This window comes from Apodemus sylvaticus, chromosome 17 (genome assembly GCF_947179515.1).
Source record: "Apodemus sylvaticus chromosome 17, mApoSyl1.1, whole genome shotgun sequence".
Lineage (NCBI taxonomy): Eukaryota > Metazoa > Chordata > Mammalia > Rodentia > Muridae > Apodemus > Apodemus sylvaticus.
Genome location: NC_067488.1, coordinates 3,601,647 through 3,615,614, shown reverse-complemented (window position 1 = coordinate 3,615,614; position 13,968 = coordinate 3,601,647). Strand labels below are relative to the sequence as shown.

The 13,968-nt window shown below is 36.9% G+C and overlaps 1 protein-coding gene and 1 long non-coding RNA gene across 6 annotated transcripts in view; one reads left to right on the top strand and one right to left on the bottom strand.

The window, feature by feature from the left end:
• LOC127667709 (uncharacterized) overlaps window positions 1-10,535 on the top strand; it is a 37,339-nt gene extending 26,804 nt beyond the window's left edge. Inside the window, exon 3 of the long non-coding RNA XR_007973924.1 lies at window positions 10,473-10,535. This is a non-coding gene — a long non-coding RNA (uncharacterized LOC127667709). The remainder of the gene's footprint in view (window positions 1-10,472) is intronic.
• The window catches only part of Vps13b (vacuolar protein sorting 13 homolog B), a 564,131-nt gene that overhangs the window by 236,612 nt on the left and 313,551 nt on the right, over window positions 1-13,968 (bottom strand). For all 5 annotated transcript variants that reach the window (XM_052160919.1, XM_052160921.1, XM_052160920.1 and 2 more), the window contains exon 30: window positions 10,515-10,626. In XM_052160919.1, the coding sequence (XP_052016879.1) occupies window positions 10,515-10,626 (112 nt within the window). The remainder of the gene's footprint in view (window positions 1-10,514; window positions 10,627-13,968) is intronic.

Sequence of the window (13,968 nt, the reverse complement as noted above, 5' to 3'; positions counted from 1 at the left end):
ATCTCTCCAGCCCCCTCTCCTGTATTTCTTTAAGGGATTTATTTAAGTCTTTCTTGAAGCCCTCTATCAGCATCACGAGATATGATTTTAAATCCAACTCTTGGTTTTCCGGTGTGTTGGGGTATCTGGGACTTGCTGTGGTGGGAGAACTGGGTTCTGATGTTGCCATGTGGCCTTGGTTTCTGTTGGTAAGGTTCTTGTGCTTGCCTTTCACCATCTGGTGCTAGTTGGTATTGTTGTTGTATCTGGCTGGAGTTTGTTCCTCCTGTGGGCCTGTAAGCCTGTGTCCTTACTCCTCTGAGCTCAAAAGTGAAAGCACTGCTGGGAGATCTCTCTCTCTCTCCTGGCAGGCTATGCACAGAAGGCTGTGGAGTTTCCCTGGCTCCCTGGTACAAATGGTGGCAGGAAGACTTCTGTCCCAGCTGCTCCACTGATCTTAGGCCCTGTGTGTTCCTAGCTGGTCTGCTCCAGAGAGAAGTTGGGCATCTCACCTCTATGCTCAGAAGTGAAAGTGCTGCTGGGAGATTACTCTCTCCTGGTGTGCTGTGCACAGAAGGCTGTGGAGTCTCCCAGCTCCCTGGTACAAATCTGTGAAGGCCTTTTTGTCAGTGTGGATAGGTGAACAAAGAACATTTTAAAAATCAGGTTCACATTAATGTTGAAGGATAAGAATGGGAAGCATATACTAAGTGTTTTAGATTCTTGGTAAGCTGTGCAGGCTTAAGTTGCAGGTTGAATTTTTTTTTATAGTATTATGATAACACAATAACCAAATTCAGATAGTATATGGGTTATATAAATTAATGAACAGGAAGTAAGTATAATACATCTAGCAATTCTTACTGAATACAAATTTAGCCCTATCATTGTCATAATAGTTGAATATTTTGAAATAATTGCTTAATCTGACTAGAGAATATTGACAGAACTAGGAAAAGAACTCTAATCCTAACCCTAACCTCAAGTAAAAAAAAATCACTGACAAACTAAAAACTAGGGTATTTTGCATATAACAATGAAAATATTAATAAATATAAAATAATGTCATAAAACTACCTTGATCTGATCTATCCAAAATATTTGAAACAGTTATGACTGTAGAGAATTTACCCACATGAACATTACAACATTAAGTCAGTGTCTACAATTAAACATTAATAGTGCTTAAATTAGTGCACCTATATATAATTTATGATCTTTCTTATTTATGCCTCCCTAAGTAAGCCACCCTAAAACCAAGGCAGTTTATCACTTAATGTTCTTTAATCTGTTATCTAAAAGTAAAGAAGGATATAATTATCACACTGTTTTATTAAAAGCACCGCTACAGTGTGGATAAGCTTGACTTGACCGTGGTGGTATAGCTTTGGGAGGGTGTAGAACTTTAGGGTTGTGGGTCTAGCTGGAGGAAATGGGTAACTGGTGTGGGTTTTTAGTCAGTTCTATTCCCTGCTCTCTGAAGTCTGGCTGTAGAAGTGTGAACTAATGGCCTTAGACTCCTGCCACTATACCAGGAGCTCTCCCCAACAGCCACATTTTGCTTCCAGGTCTACAAAGATTTGGGCATGCAGTTTCATGATTCCTCCACTAGAGCTTTGAGCTGCTCCTACTGCTAAGACTTATCTGCAATGACGGGCTTATAAGGCCTCAAACCATAGACCCAAACAAATGTTTTTTGCCCTAAGCTGTTCTTTCTCAGGTATTTTCTAATAGTAATAAAAGCAGCAATTCAAATACACTGTGAAGCAATATTCCATTTTGAACTTCATATATACTCATAAAAGACTATGGAAAAATGACTATTTAAATACCAGGTTTGGAAGGTCAACCTAGGCGGCCAGAAGAACATGTGAGAGTCTCTAGTAGAGTAAGAACTGGCAGTCTCAAGACAGAATCATCTCTTAGCCACTAAGATCACAGTCACTAAGAAAATTACTCAATTATAAAATATAAATATTTTAATGAAGATGTGAGTTGTTTATGTAACATAAATCTATCCTTAATTACAACAATGCTGCTAGATATGTTATAAAACTATACATTAAAGATGTCTGAACTTTAATAACCTGGACCACACCAGGGTCACAATTGGTAGCAGAACACTGTTCATCATATAAAAGCCACCAAACACATGAAAAGAATTACACTATATCACACATCAAACACCATGGCCTCCTTCCTCTAATCCTACTGGCAGGAAATGGTCTACATAGCCTTTGAGGTGACCAGACACATTTAAAAGAAGTCCCTTGTTAAGAAAAGCTCCTGGACTCTGCACTTCTCAGCAGGAGGGAGAGTACCTTCTGCTCTGCTGAGGACCACTGTGATGCATCTCCAGTCACCGCAGAGCCCTGCAGCTACACTGAGAAGGTACTGGAATTGTATGATGCCATTTATTCTCCAAAGACTTAAAAATAGAAGGAATCAAAGTTGTGTTTCCATATTGTATATAGCAGGCAAATTCATCCAAAATTGAAAAGATTCAACAATTTTACTTTAGATTAATAGAATCAGCTTTTTATCTGAGCTTTAAGTATATAGTTTTAGTACAAGAATAAATTTCAGAAAATATATTTCTCAAATGACAATTCTTGAACCCGGCCAGTATACAAATGATTCTGGTGCACTGTCAAGTTTTTTGTTTGTTTTTAAAGAATACTACATATCTGAGGGTGCATTTTCAAATAAAATAATTGGAATTAGACAAAATACAAATCCAGATAAAAGCGAAAATTCAGACTATTTAATGTGATAGAAGCTAGGAAAGTATATACACATATACATATATACATATATATATATATAATTAGTTATATACAATTTTTCTTATTTCAAAATTTAAGCATGTTTACACTATAACTTGATACTGTTTACTAGAATGAAAACAAATTAAAGAATTCTGTTTTTGAACATTTCATTAATGTCTCTTCTGTCACTACGCTGAACAAAGGGCACTACCATTCTGCAACCCTGTACATTTGCTTATTTTTCTGAGATTTGGGAAAAGTTCCAAGTTCTGTGGTACTATACCTCAGTTTTATCAGGTGTTCATTAAAATCACCTGAAAATACTGAGGCTATGTTTCACTGAGCACAAGCTCCATGGATCCTACTCATAACTCAGTGACTGCAGCTGTGCTCAAATCAACAGCGTGCTGTCTACAGTGTATTTGATGACATAGGAGAGGAACTTCTTTAACCTTTGTTCATCAAACCCATACCTGGATGACAGGCAATTCAATGAAAGGAAAACCAGTCCCAGAATTCAAAGCATTATTTGCTGTAGAAGAACTCTGTGCTATTTGAGCTCTAAATGCGAAATTTTTACATATATATATATATATATATATATATATATATATATATATATATATGTATATATGACAGTTTTCACTAAATGACTGAGCCTTAAATATCATGGATAGAAATGGTTGCACTGCTAAAGTTATAACCACAGTTATTAAGGTTTACTGAGATGCTATGGGATTTGGGTGAACATAGCACTAAGGATAAGTATCTATTACTTGATACTAAAAAATGAGGAATTTATGTTAAAATTATGCCCCAGCTTTGCTCGATTATTGACTTATCTTTTTGTTTATTGTATCACTTTGGTTCAGAATCTGTGATAAGAACATTTATAGGTGGCAAACACAGGTTAAGGAAAAAGCATTCACAAATTAAAAACTGAAATTAGCATTTAGTTTTCTTGAAAGCTACCTATGACCGTAAAGGGCAGAATAGAGTTAATGTTTGACATATAGGCTACTATGGACAGAAGTGAAGGCTGCAAGGGTCTGGGGAGTGTTAATGTAGCTGTGTTCAAGCAATTAATATTTCTCCTGTGGGAACTATCACTTCAAGAATGAAACAAGGACAAATAAGAAAAAAAATTCTATGGCCATTTTTTTACCAACCTTGAAAATCAGGGCTATGTTCCTCAGTACTTTTGTCAACATGAACTACTTTTCTGGTATCTTGCTCTGATCAAAGTTCAGAGTTAGAAATTATAGAACAAAAGCATATTAGATTAAGGAATGGTTTCAATGAAGAGGATACAGAGGTTCTAAACAAAGGATAAGCCTTTCTAGTGCATAAAAAAAACCTGTAGTGTTTAACCTAGAACACTAATGTCAGTGCCCACTATAATAAAGAGATGGGCAGGAAGCTGTCCTTCGCACTGACCCTGCAGGGGACACGTGTCCTAGCTGGGCATGGGAGGTACAGGGGTGCTTCCCAAGGCAGTGTGCCACCTCACACGTGACAGATACAGGCAATTCACTGTGCATATGTAGTGAATATCTGTATGATCCTTGCTTCTTAATTTTCCTTCTTATTAGCTTCTCTGTGGTAAGGTATTAGGCTGTAAGTGGACATTAGTCAATACAGGCTAACACTGTAAATAAGTGGCCCATACAGCATCTCACATTTACAAGTTCACTAAAAAGATATTTTAAAAACAAGGACTGTATGGTGGATGATGCATCCATCCTTTCATCCACGAACACATATAGGAGACAAACATATAGGATCCTCTTAATAAAAATATTCAATTATTTTATATCAGGCATTTAAGAAAACAGAATGCTATCTTGCCATTTTTCTGTCTTGCATGTCAGTAGCCATGGTACACAAGCATTATATGCCAAATAGCACAGAGATTTAAAGGTTTACCATTACTTTAAGGTCTATTTAACCTGTTTTTGATTTCAGTCTTCATTTGTGTGCTGTGATGGGTATGTGAGTGGATGAAAGTGGAGATCAGAACATGACTATGTGGGTCCCGGGAATTGAACTAAGATTGTTAGAACTGGTGACAAGCTATTTACTTGTTGCGCCATCTTGCTGATCCTGCAGGTGTATTCTAAAGGTACATTATGCTTACCTCTCTACATTGTGCTTAAGCCCATAAATGTTACATTTATATGTTAACTTGGCATGAAAATGTTAGTACCTTAATGGAAGATTCAGACCAGGACTTGATGTATCCCACATCCAGTGAACTTCATATAACCTAAGGGGGTTTCAAAGAACTGTAAAGTAGATTTTTTTTCCAATTAAGAAACTCATGTTAGGATCTGAGGCATATCCTAATGTTCTGTAGCTTCTTTTGAAATGTAAATTAAAAGAGTAAACTAAAAGAACCCAATAAAAGGGCAAAACATATTTTTAAACTGTTCTACAATTTATGACAGTAGAATTTAAGGTTATTTTGAGACGGTTATTAAGGAAGCTTTTGGCAGCAAACAGATACAAATTCATGGAGATTTATACCCTGCCACAGGAAGCCTCAAAGGAGGAGTTACTTTACTTTAGTTAGAAGCCAAATCTCAAGCCCTCAACTGGATCTGCTGAAGATCATGACAAGGACTAAAACTCCACCCACAATATTTTCAAACAGAGTTTTCAGGGAAGTCACTCTAAATACCTGCTATTTTGAGTCAATAGGGATATAACAGCACTAGATAATAAAACATAGCCTGAAACAAACCAACACAAGCATCATTCTGAGAACATCTGTATATTTAGAGAATTAGAATGAATCTAGAGGCTGAGAGAAGGAAAGAGAGCATATTTGTGAAGGATTTATATAATTTAATCTAAACACTGTATCTGGAACTAATGCTCTCTATTAAAACAGACCATAAGTTTTAGCAAACCACAAGAAGGAATAATGTCATAATGTGAGCTACATTACAACCTCAGAACAGAACATACTAAACATCACTGGGACAGTTAACTTGTGACTCATATAGCCTTCCTGATTCAAATGGCAGCACAGTAATTCCAGCTACCAAGTGATAAACGCATTCCTAAAGACCTACTAGACCTCCCACAGGAGACAACTCATGTTTACTTTTACATTTTATCATGTAAATCATGTTTTCAAGTCTGAGAAGCCTAATTAAAATATTTAAAGAACCTAAAGGGAGTTTGTAATAATGTTGAATATCTAGCTGGTTCAAAACAAAAGTAAGTATTAAAATAATCTTTGGATCTATGTGTATAAAATATTATTTTTAAAATGGAATTTATTTTCTGAATATGATATGAGGATATGACCACAATACATTAATAAGTAAACACAAATACATCTTAGAAAACAACATGTAGAGGACTCACTATTAAGACGACAGACGGACATATACAGAAAAAAAATGGGCAAAACCTAAATATGAACAGTGCATGCAGCATGAAGAAGTGCCTGGTTTGGAACAAGTACTGGAAGAAGACAGACTCTGTTTCTTAGTGCACAGAATTTGGTATTATTGAATAAAAAAAATAAATAACCTTGGGGCTAGAGTGATGTGCCTGCAGACAAGACCTCAAATACTTAGCAAACAGGTACAAAGCCAGGTGTGACAGCCCCATCTCTAATCTCAGAATGTGGAAACATGCCTGGAGACTGCTGTCCAGAGAGTTTAGCTCAATTAGCGAGTTGCAAGCTCAGTGAGAAATCATGTCTCAAAATACAAAAAACTGAGATCAACTGGGGAAAGTAATGGTGTCATTTGGTGATCTTTGTCTTGTTGACTTAATTTTGAGTAATTTGTTTCCTGCTAACAGGTCACATTTCCCTCCTTTGACATTTTATAATTGTTATTGTATAAAAAACATACATAAAAAGACACTAAAGTCAGCATTGCCCCCACCCCACACACCCAAGAGGCACACGTTTTCTTGTTGGTTAGAAAGGATAAAGTGTAGACGTCCTAAATCCAACTGGAATTGACCCATGGTGGAGCTGATTTGCAGCACTTGTGTTTGATCACCTCTGCTCACTTGTCTGTAGGAGAGGACTTTCCCTGTGCACTCATAGGCTTTCTCCATCTAGCATAGCACTGTTCGGTGAGAATGAAGCCAAACACAAAGATACGCCACTATATCAATCAATTTATAAGCAGCCATATTGAAAAGGGTGTATGTATCAAAGTAGAATATAGTTGTAATAATATACTTGTCCACATGCCTGCCATACTGCCTAAGCAATACAAAACTGAAGTATTTTACTGCATTTTCAAAGTCTGATGTGTATTTTATACAAAAGCTCTAGAACGCTCCCTTCTTGCCAAACCCATGCCCACTCCAGAGCAGGTACCACTGACATGGTGTTCTACTATCAATGCTCATGTTGAAATCTTTATTAGAAGTTTTTCTCAATAGTATTGCATGTAAAAAAAAAAAAAGTCAGACTATGCTCATTTGCTTGCGGCTACTCTGTGGATTAATACACCTTAGTGTGGCTTCGTCTTTTAATAAATGTCTTTGACTAAAGAAATTTAATCAGTTTCTTCTGGCTCACTCTTCCCATTAGCAAAGGTGCGATACGGTGATGCATGTGTATTTGGGGCTCTCCCAGATTCCAATTTATCACTATAGCCCATGTGATTTGACCAATGCCCTTCAGCTGACCTTTTGAGGATAACTTACTTTCAAGTTGTAAACTGAGTACAATAAGATCAAGCCATGTTACAATGTTTATTATTACTCCATGTCTTCCTGTGGTAGAACTATGCTCAATCACATGGAATGCCACATTTTGGTTTTTCAATCATCAGGTGTGATGAGTCTTTAAGTTGTTTTCACTCTTAAAAAAATTAAGGCTATTATAAATAATTTGACTATAAATGTTTGTATGGACATAGTAGAATTGGTGGACGATATTATAACTATGTTTAAACTTAATAAAAACTGCCCAGGACTTTTACATACCCATTTTATATTCCAATCAGAAATGCATATTCTTGTGATAGTATAAATATATGTAAGTATGTTTATGTATTTATGTAGCTATGTATGCATGCATGTCTATTTACATATATGTATTCATGTATATTTATTCCCAATTTCTGACATACAGCTCTTAAATCTTTCTATATCTCTAAAGCAGTATGAGTGTATGTGAAAGCGAGTGAGGTGAGAGGGCTATGCCCTCTGAAAGACCAAGGCAAAACTGTGATGGGTATTTTCATTTAGTCTCTAGGAAAAAAAAAAGGGGCTAAAGGCTGCCAATGGGCAAGACTGTACATAATCTTATTTATGTAATAGTTATCCCCAAAGGATGTGGATAAGCTTCTGCTTTTATTTATTCTGAATATAAACATCAGGAACTGTGAGTTCTCACACTTTTTAAAGACTGACTTTGCTATGTAAATCAAGAACATTTTCATGACCACTTTCACTGCTAATACAACTCCCTTTCCCCTCCCACTCCACACCATGAGAAGTAATAATCCAATTTTGTTGTGGATCGTTGTGTTCTGAGACTTTCATATATTCAGGAATCATACAATATGAAATGAATCTTTACAGCCTTGTTCAATGATATTTATGGTTAATATATTCATAAAAAATACAGTCCTAGAACACAGGGTCTTCTGCTTTGCGTCTGTTTTTTTATTCTAAACGAGTCACTCCTACTTCATTCCTATGTGGATTCTACTGTGCAGTTTGTTCTCTGATGTTGGTGACACAGCACCTCAATGAGATCCTGAAAGGCTTTTAATGAGCTCTTGGGCTAACCTTGTTAGTTACATGACATTGACTCAGAATATGAGTGTTCCAGGAGAACTGTTTTGCCTAGCATACCTGTGGACTCGAGAATTCTACGGTGTTTGACACTTGGGCACATAGTCTAAGCTGGACTTCAAAGTTATTGTACATGCTCTGAGTTCAATTTCTCCTGAGCCAGGAGAGCAAAAGTAGGCAGAAGAAAAGTATTGGGAAGGATACTGGCATTATAGAGGATGCTCTGAACAATGCTAAGAAAACTACAAACAAGTGCTGACAATAGAAAACAAAACCAAGGGAACGGCTCCTGAATACAAGCAATGAGACTGCAATTCCTGCAGGTTTTGAAGTTGCAAAGGGAAGGGCAAGAGTGAGGGGAAGACATCTCAGGGTAAAAAAAAGGCCTTACACAAAGATGATGTATTCCAAAAGTACAGGAAATAAACATGTGGAAGGGCTTCTAAGTGTTGGAAAACATAAAGTCCTTTCTAATCCTCTCCCTCCTCCATACTTTATGGTTAGAGACAGAAACCCGGGCCTCAGCCTTATGGAAAGCATGCTACCACTGTGCTGTATTCCAAAAGCTCACAAAACTCTAAAGAAACTCACTGTTAAATAAGCAAGAATGATTTTTGTTTTGTTTTGTTTGGATTTGTTTTTTTCGAGACAGGATTTCTCTGTATAGCCCAGGCTATCCTGGAACTCACTCTGTAGATCAGGCTGGCTCGAACTCAGAAATCGGACTGCCTCTGCCTCCCAGAGTGCTGGGGTTATAGGTGTACACCACCACCGCCCAGCAAGAATGATTTTTAATAGTTCCCACTTTTAATTTTTAAAATCCCAAAGATGGGTTATATAATTTACAAAACCTCACAGGGCTTTGATATCCTTAGGTTTTTATATAAACTAAATAAAAGGTGAGATAAATACTATATAAAAATAGTAATATAAGGATGACCAATATGTAAGTCAGAGCAAACTGGAAAACTTTATAAATAAAACTACTATATCCATTCAAAGATGGTCTGTTTGAAACTAAATCATACAGTGGCCATGGTGGTCTATGGTCTGAGTGCTTGGGAGAAAGTGGTGCTGCAGCAGGATCAGGACTTTGGGTTCAACTTGGACAATATAGTGAGACCAGGCCTTAAAATCAAGAGTAAAGTAAAAACTTTGTGTCTTCTAGGTGGTAAATACAATAGTTGAATTCAAACGTTTTCAAAGCTATGACATCTTCTGGAAAACTGTAAGCATTTAAGCTTTTAAAAGACTAAGGCTGTGACATCTGAAGTCCAGACCAGCAGGCAGAGCATTACTTGTTCAACTGTATTCCTGTGACTTTTCTCACTTGGCATTATTTGCAGTTGTACTTGTATGTCTGGCAGCACTTGAGACTTCAGTACAAGCTGTGTATTATTTTTACCGTGCTCATTACACACATTCAGCAATAGAGTCATCTGCATATGCTTGCTGTGGTTTGCAAACACTTGGTGACAAAATCCAGAGCCAGGCATTTTCACAGAAAGTGTTTACTGTGAAATTTCTCCTTAGAAGTTTGCTTTTCTTTACAGCTTTGATCCATATGACATCCGCAAACCTACACTTCAAATAATGGCTTATGCCTAAATTAAGAAAATGTTTCACTTTGATACAACAAGACTCCAGTAGGATGTGGTAGTCCTAGAGAGAACCTCATTTCTTACGTGATTAGAGATTTGGTCAAATATGAAGGCTGCTAAACTTTCCCACACTGTGTTTCTTCAGTTCATGATGGCTTGGTGTCTGTCACTCTGCTGTTCATCAACACTTCACAGGCATACTTGATTTGTCTGAATGAAGTTAAAAACCCACAACTGAGGAAAATCAGAAAAGCCTAGTTTGAAATATCAAAGGATCCTCAGTAAAAAATATTTCTAGAGGCCACACCAAGCAAGTTTTATTGATCATTGTACTTCTCTACAGGACAAAATTGTTGCAAGACAGAACCAAAAAAACCCAACTTACTGGTAAATATCTTTCCTGAGGACAGATCTGCCAAGCGGATTATCAGCCTGAGGAGCCATAGCAACAGAGCCAACCTTCAAAACCATGGTGTCTTCCTTTGCTGCCTGATTCACTATAACAAAGGGAAGAAACATGAGTACACATGGATCTGTGATGTGCAATGAGGTATTTGTGGAACTAGGATGCCAATATCTGACAAAAAGATCAATAAATGAGAAAAAGAATAAAAAGTCACATTTAAAATGAAAAATTTGATGTTTTTAAGTCTATTTTCTTCTACTCCTATTTAGTGGTTTTCTGTTTACCACGATTAAAATCACAATGAAAAAACAACCAACTCACTGTAATATAACAGTATATTGTTTTTATTAGATAGTTGTACTTAACACTCAAACCATATAATGATCTAATTCCAAATACTGCTACTGGATTGCTCTTGAACGTGCTTTTTAGTTCTGGAATTTTAACACTAAAAACACATAATAGAATATCAACAAAAAATTACCATATATAAATGTTTATGTGTAATGATAATTATATCACAATTACAGTGTATAGCTACTAAATGTCACAAAATCTAAGAGAAATGGGTGGCTCCAGTGTTCAAGATGGAAAAGGCCAAATGAATTACAATGAGAAAACATCTTAGCTTGTCATCAGAGGTGCCTTAAATTGGAAGGACTATACCTAGAAAAGGGCTTGGGGAACAGGTTTTACTTTCTGATGAAGCAGACAGGTAAAAGTATCAAACAACAAAGCAATGAGAGGTGTTCAATGGATACCTGAGTTCTAATTCTTCTTTTTGTATTGAATAAGAATTTATGCAACTTCATGTTCGTATGAAGTTTGCACTTTTATTTGGAAAGAATAGGGTCTTTCTGATGGCACTGTGTAGTAAATTCAATGACTTTTAACAATAAATCAACTATAAGAACTGTTTACCTATTATTAAACATTAAAACATAATATATGACTTTTTGCATTGTAAGTATTTTAAAACCTGTAAGGTCAGTTAAAGCTCAGGGCTGCTGGACAGCCTCCTGTCTGTCAGGCACTCCCAAGGGCCCTGAGAAACATAGTGGTAAGAATATGAGTACAAAGTTTTACAAAGAAAAGATAGCCCTGCTACCTCTCAAGGAGCCCTTAGAATCTGCCACAAACAGAAGAGAGGAGGGCTGGGTGTGAGGCCTCCAGCACACCCTACGAAGGCACAATTCATGTTTCCCAAACTGTGCTGCCCAAAGAATGCAAAAACTTGGAGATTATTTCCAGCTGCGTCAGCAGCACACTTGGTATGGTCTGCCTTTGATTAGTCCAAAAAAAGAAAGTTAGAATTGAGAAAATGAAAAAGCAAGAATAAAGCTTGTCGGCAAGGGTTGGAGGATGAACATGACAGGAGAGAGGTGGGAGGAGGGTGGGTAGCAAATGGCAGAAATGGAGATGAACTATCATAATAAATATTAGCATGTGGACATCTTAGTAAACACAATAATTTAAAAAGCCCATTTCAAAAAAGATCAAACAGAAAACTACATCTCATGCAGCTGGGTCATTTTCAAATGAAGGCGGTCTGGCTTGATTATAGGTCCTCATAGTATGACCAGTGTTTACATTTCACAGATCTTGCATTATATGCCAAGCTTAATAGTTCCATGTGGGTAAAGCCTCTGATTAGGCAGAAGGCATCAATTAAATCAATAAATAGTAAGCCTGGAGAATAGACTACAGCACAGAAGTACAATCAGTGGACTTGCTAACTGTTCTTCCAGGCTGCAGACACTACCTGCCATATGAAGTCTCAACTGCAACAGACACACAGAGCAATAAAGGAGGTGCACATGGAAGAAAGCGACATACTTGTGTTACACAGGAAGCCAGACCCAAGACCAGAACTCTGCTAGAACCCAGCATGCTCTCGGTAGGCTACACTAGGAAACTGAGGTAAAATACAAATATAAAACTATTTGCTGACAAGCATTCATAAATTAGATTAAAATTTTATTTTAGGAAATACTGAATTTAACAAAATTTTATTCATATACAATCATGAATAATAAAACTGTGAAGTTACATAAAGAAATGCCTTCAGTGATTTCTTCAGTTACTTTCCAGCTGGGAAGGTAGCTTTAAAGCCTACCTTTCTGGCTTATTTAACATGCTTTTAATTGTTGGGCCACATGATGGAATGTTTGCTTTTAAAGCATTTTAAACATGAAAATCAATACCTTCCTTCTTTGCCTTAGCTGTTTTAAGTGAGCCTCATCAGGAACCATTCACCCCAGGAGAAGTATGCTATATCCAAAACACAGCTCTCTATGATGAAATGAAACTAAAGCAGGAAGTGAAAACACCTATAGATTTAGAACTTGATAACTGTGAAAGAGGCAAACAACTCTTGGACTGAAACAAGGTGCAACTCCAAGTGAAAATACACTTTTTGCTCACAAATACTGTGAGAACCATTCAGTACATTAATTAGATAGAATGTGAAAGCAAGTGAGCAAGCGGGAAATACAAATCAGAGGACTGACTTAAGGCAAAGGCACATCTGAGTCAGCAGTACCAGTATAATTGCTAGCACATACACTCATGTGCACACACATATGCACACACACACTCGCACATGTAACAGAGTGTAACTGTGGCCTTGGCTGGCAGAAACCTTACTATACAGATCAGTAGGGCCTTGAATTTACAGCAATCCTACTGCCCCTGCTAGGAGTTCTGTAATTACATGCACAGCCCACAAGCTTATAAGGATTTAGGTTTTTTAAAGTACCAGGTTATACTGGTTCACCTAGAAAAATTAACTTGTTGATACTGTTTTGTAGTCTTGGTACAGTCTTAAATTTAGTAAGCTGATAATGAAATAAACCCAAGGAGCTTTTAAAACTTGTATTTGAAATTAATATAAACTTATATTGTGTGAAATGGATTTCTAAAAATATAACTTTTAAGCTAGAAGTTCATCCCAGAGATATCGTATTCATGAGGACAGAGGCTCCTTGCTCAGTACTAGGAAGAAATGTAGCAGCAGCAACAACAGAAAGAGAAGGAAGAGGAAGAGGAAGAGGAAGAGGAGGTAGTACTAGATCTGAGAAAAGAATCACTTTACAGCCAATTAGCATGCTACAGGCAATAAAGTACAAGGAAACAGGGTCCTTTGTGAAGCAAGGTCTTCAGTAATATAAAGCTGAGGCTTGGGCAGCCTCCTCTCTCCTGTTCACTGCTGCTATCTCCTCTGAGCATGTTCATTTTCTCCCTCGTCTCCACTATCAGTTTCTGCGTAGGGTTCAATGAAATTTGGCTTTATCAATTTACATTCAACTAAAATTAAATATGTATGGAATAGAGGATATAAGACACATTCTGCAAAGAATCTTTGTGATACTAAAGAACTTACTAACATGAGTTATTTAAATTAAATAAGAGTGCTGGCTCAGTAGATGAGGGT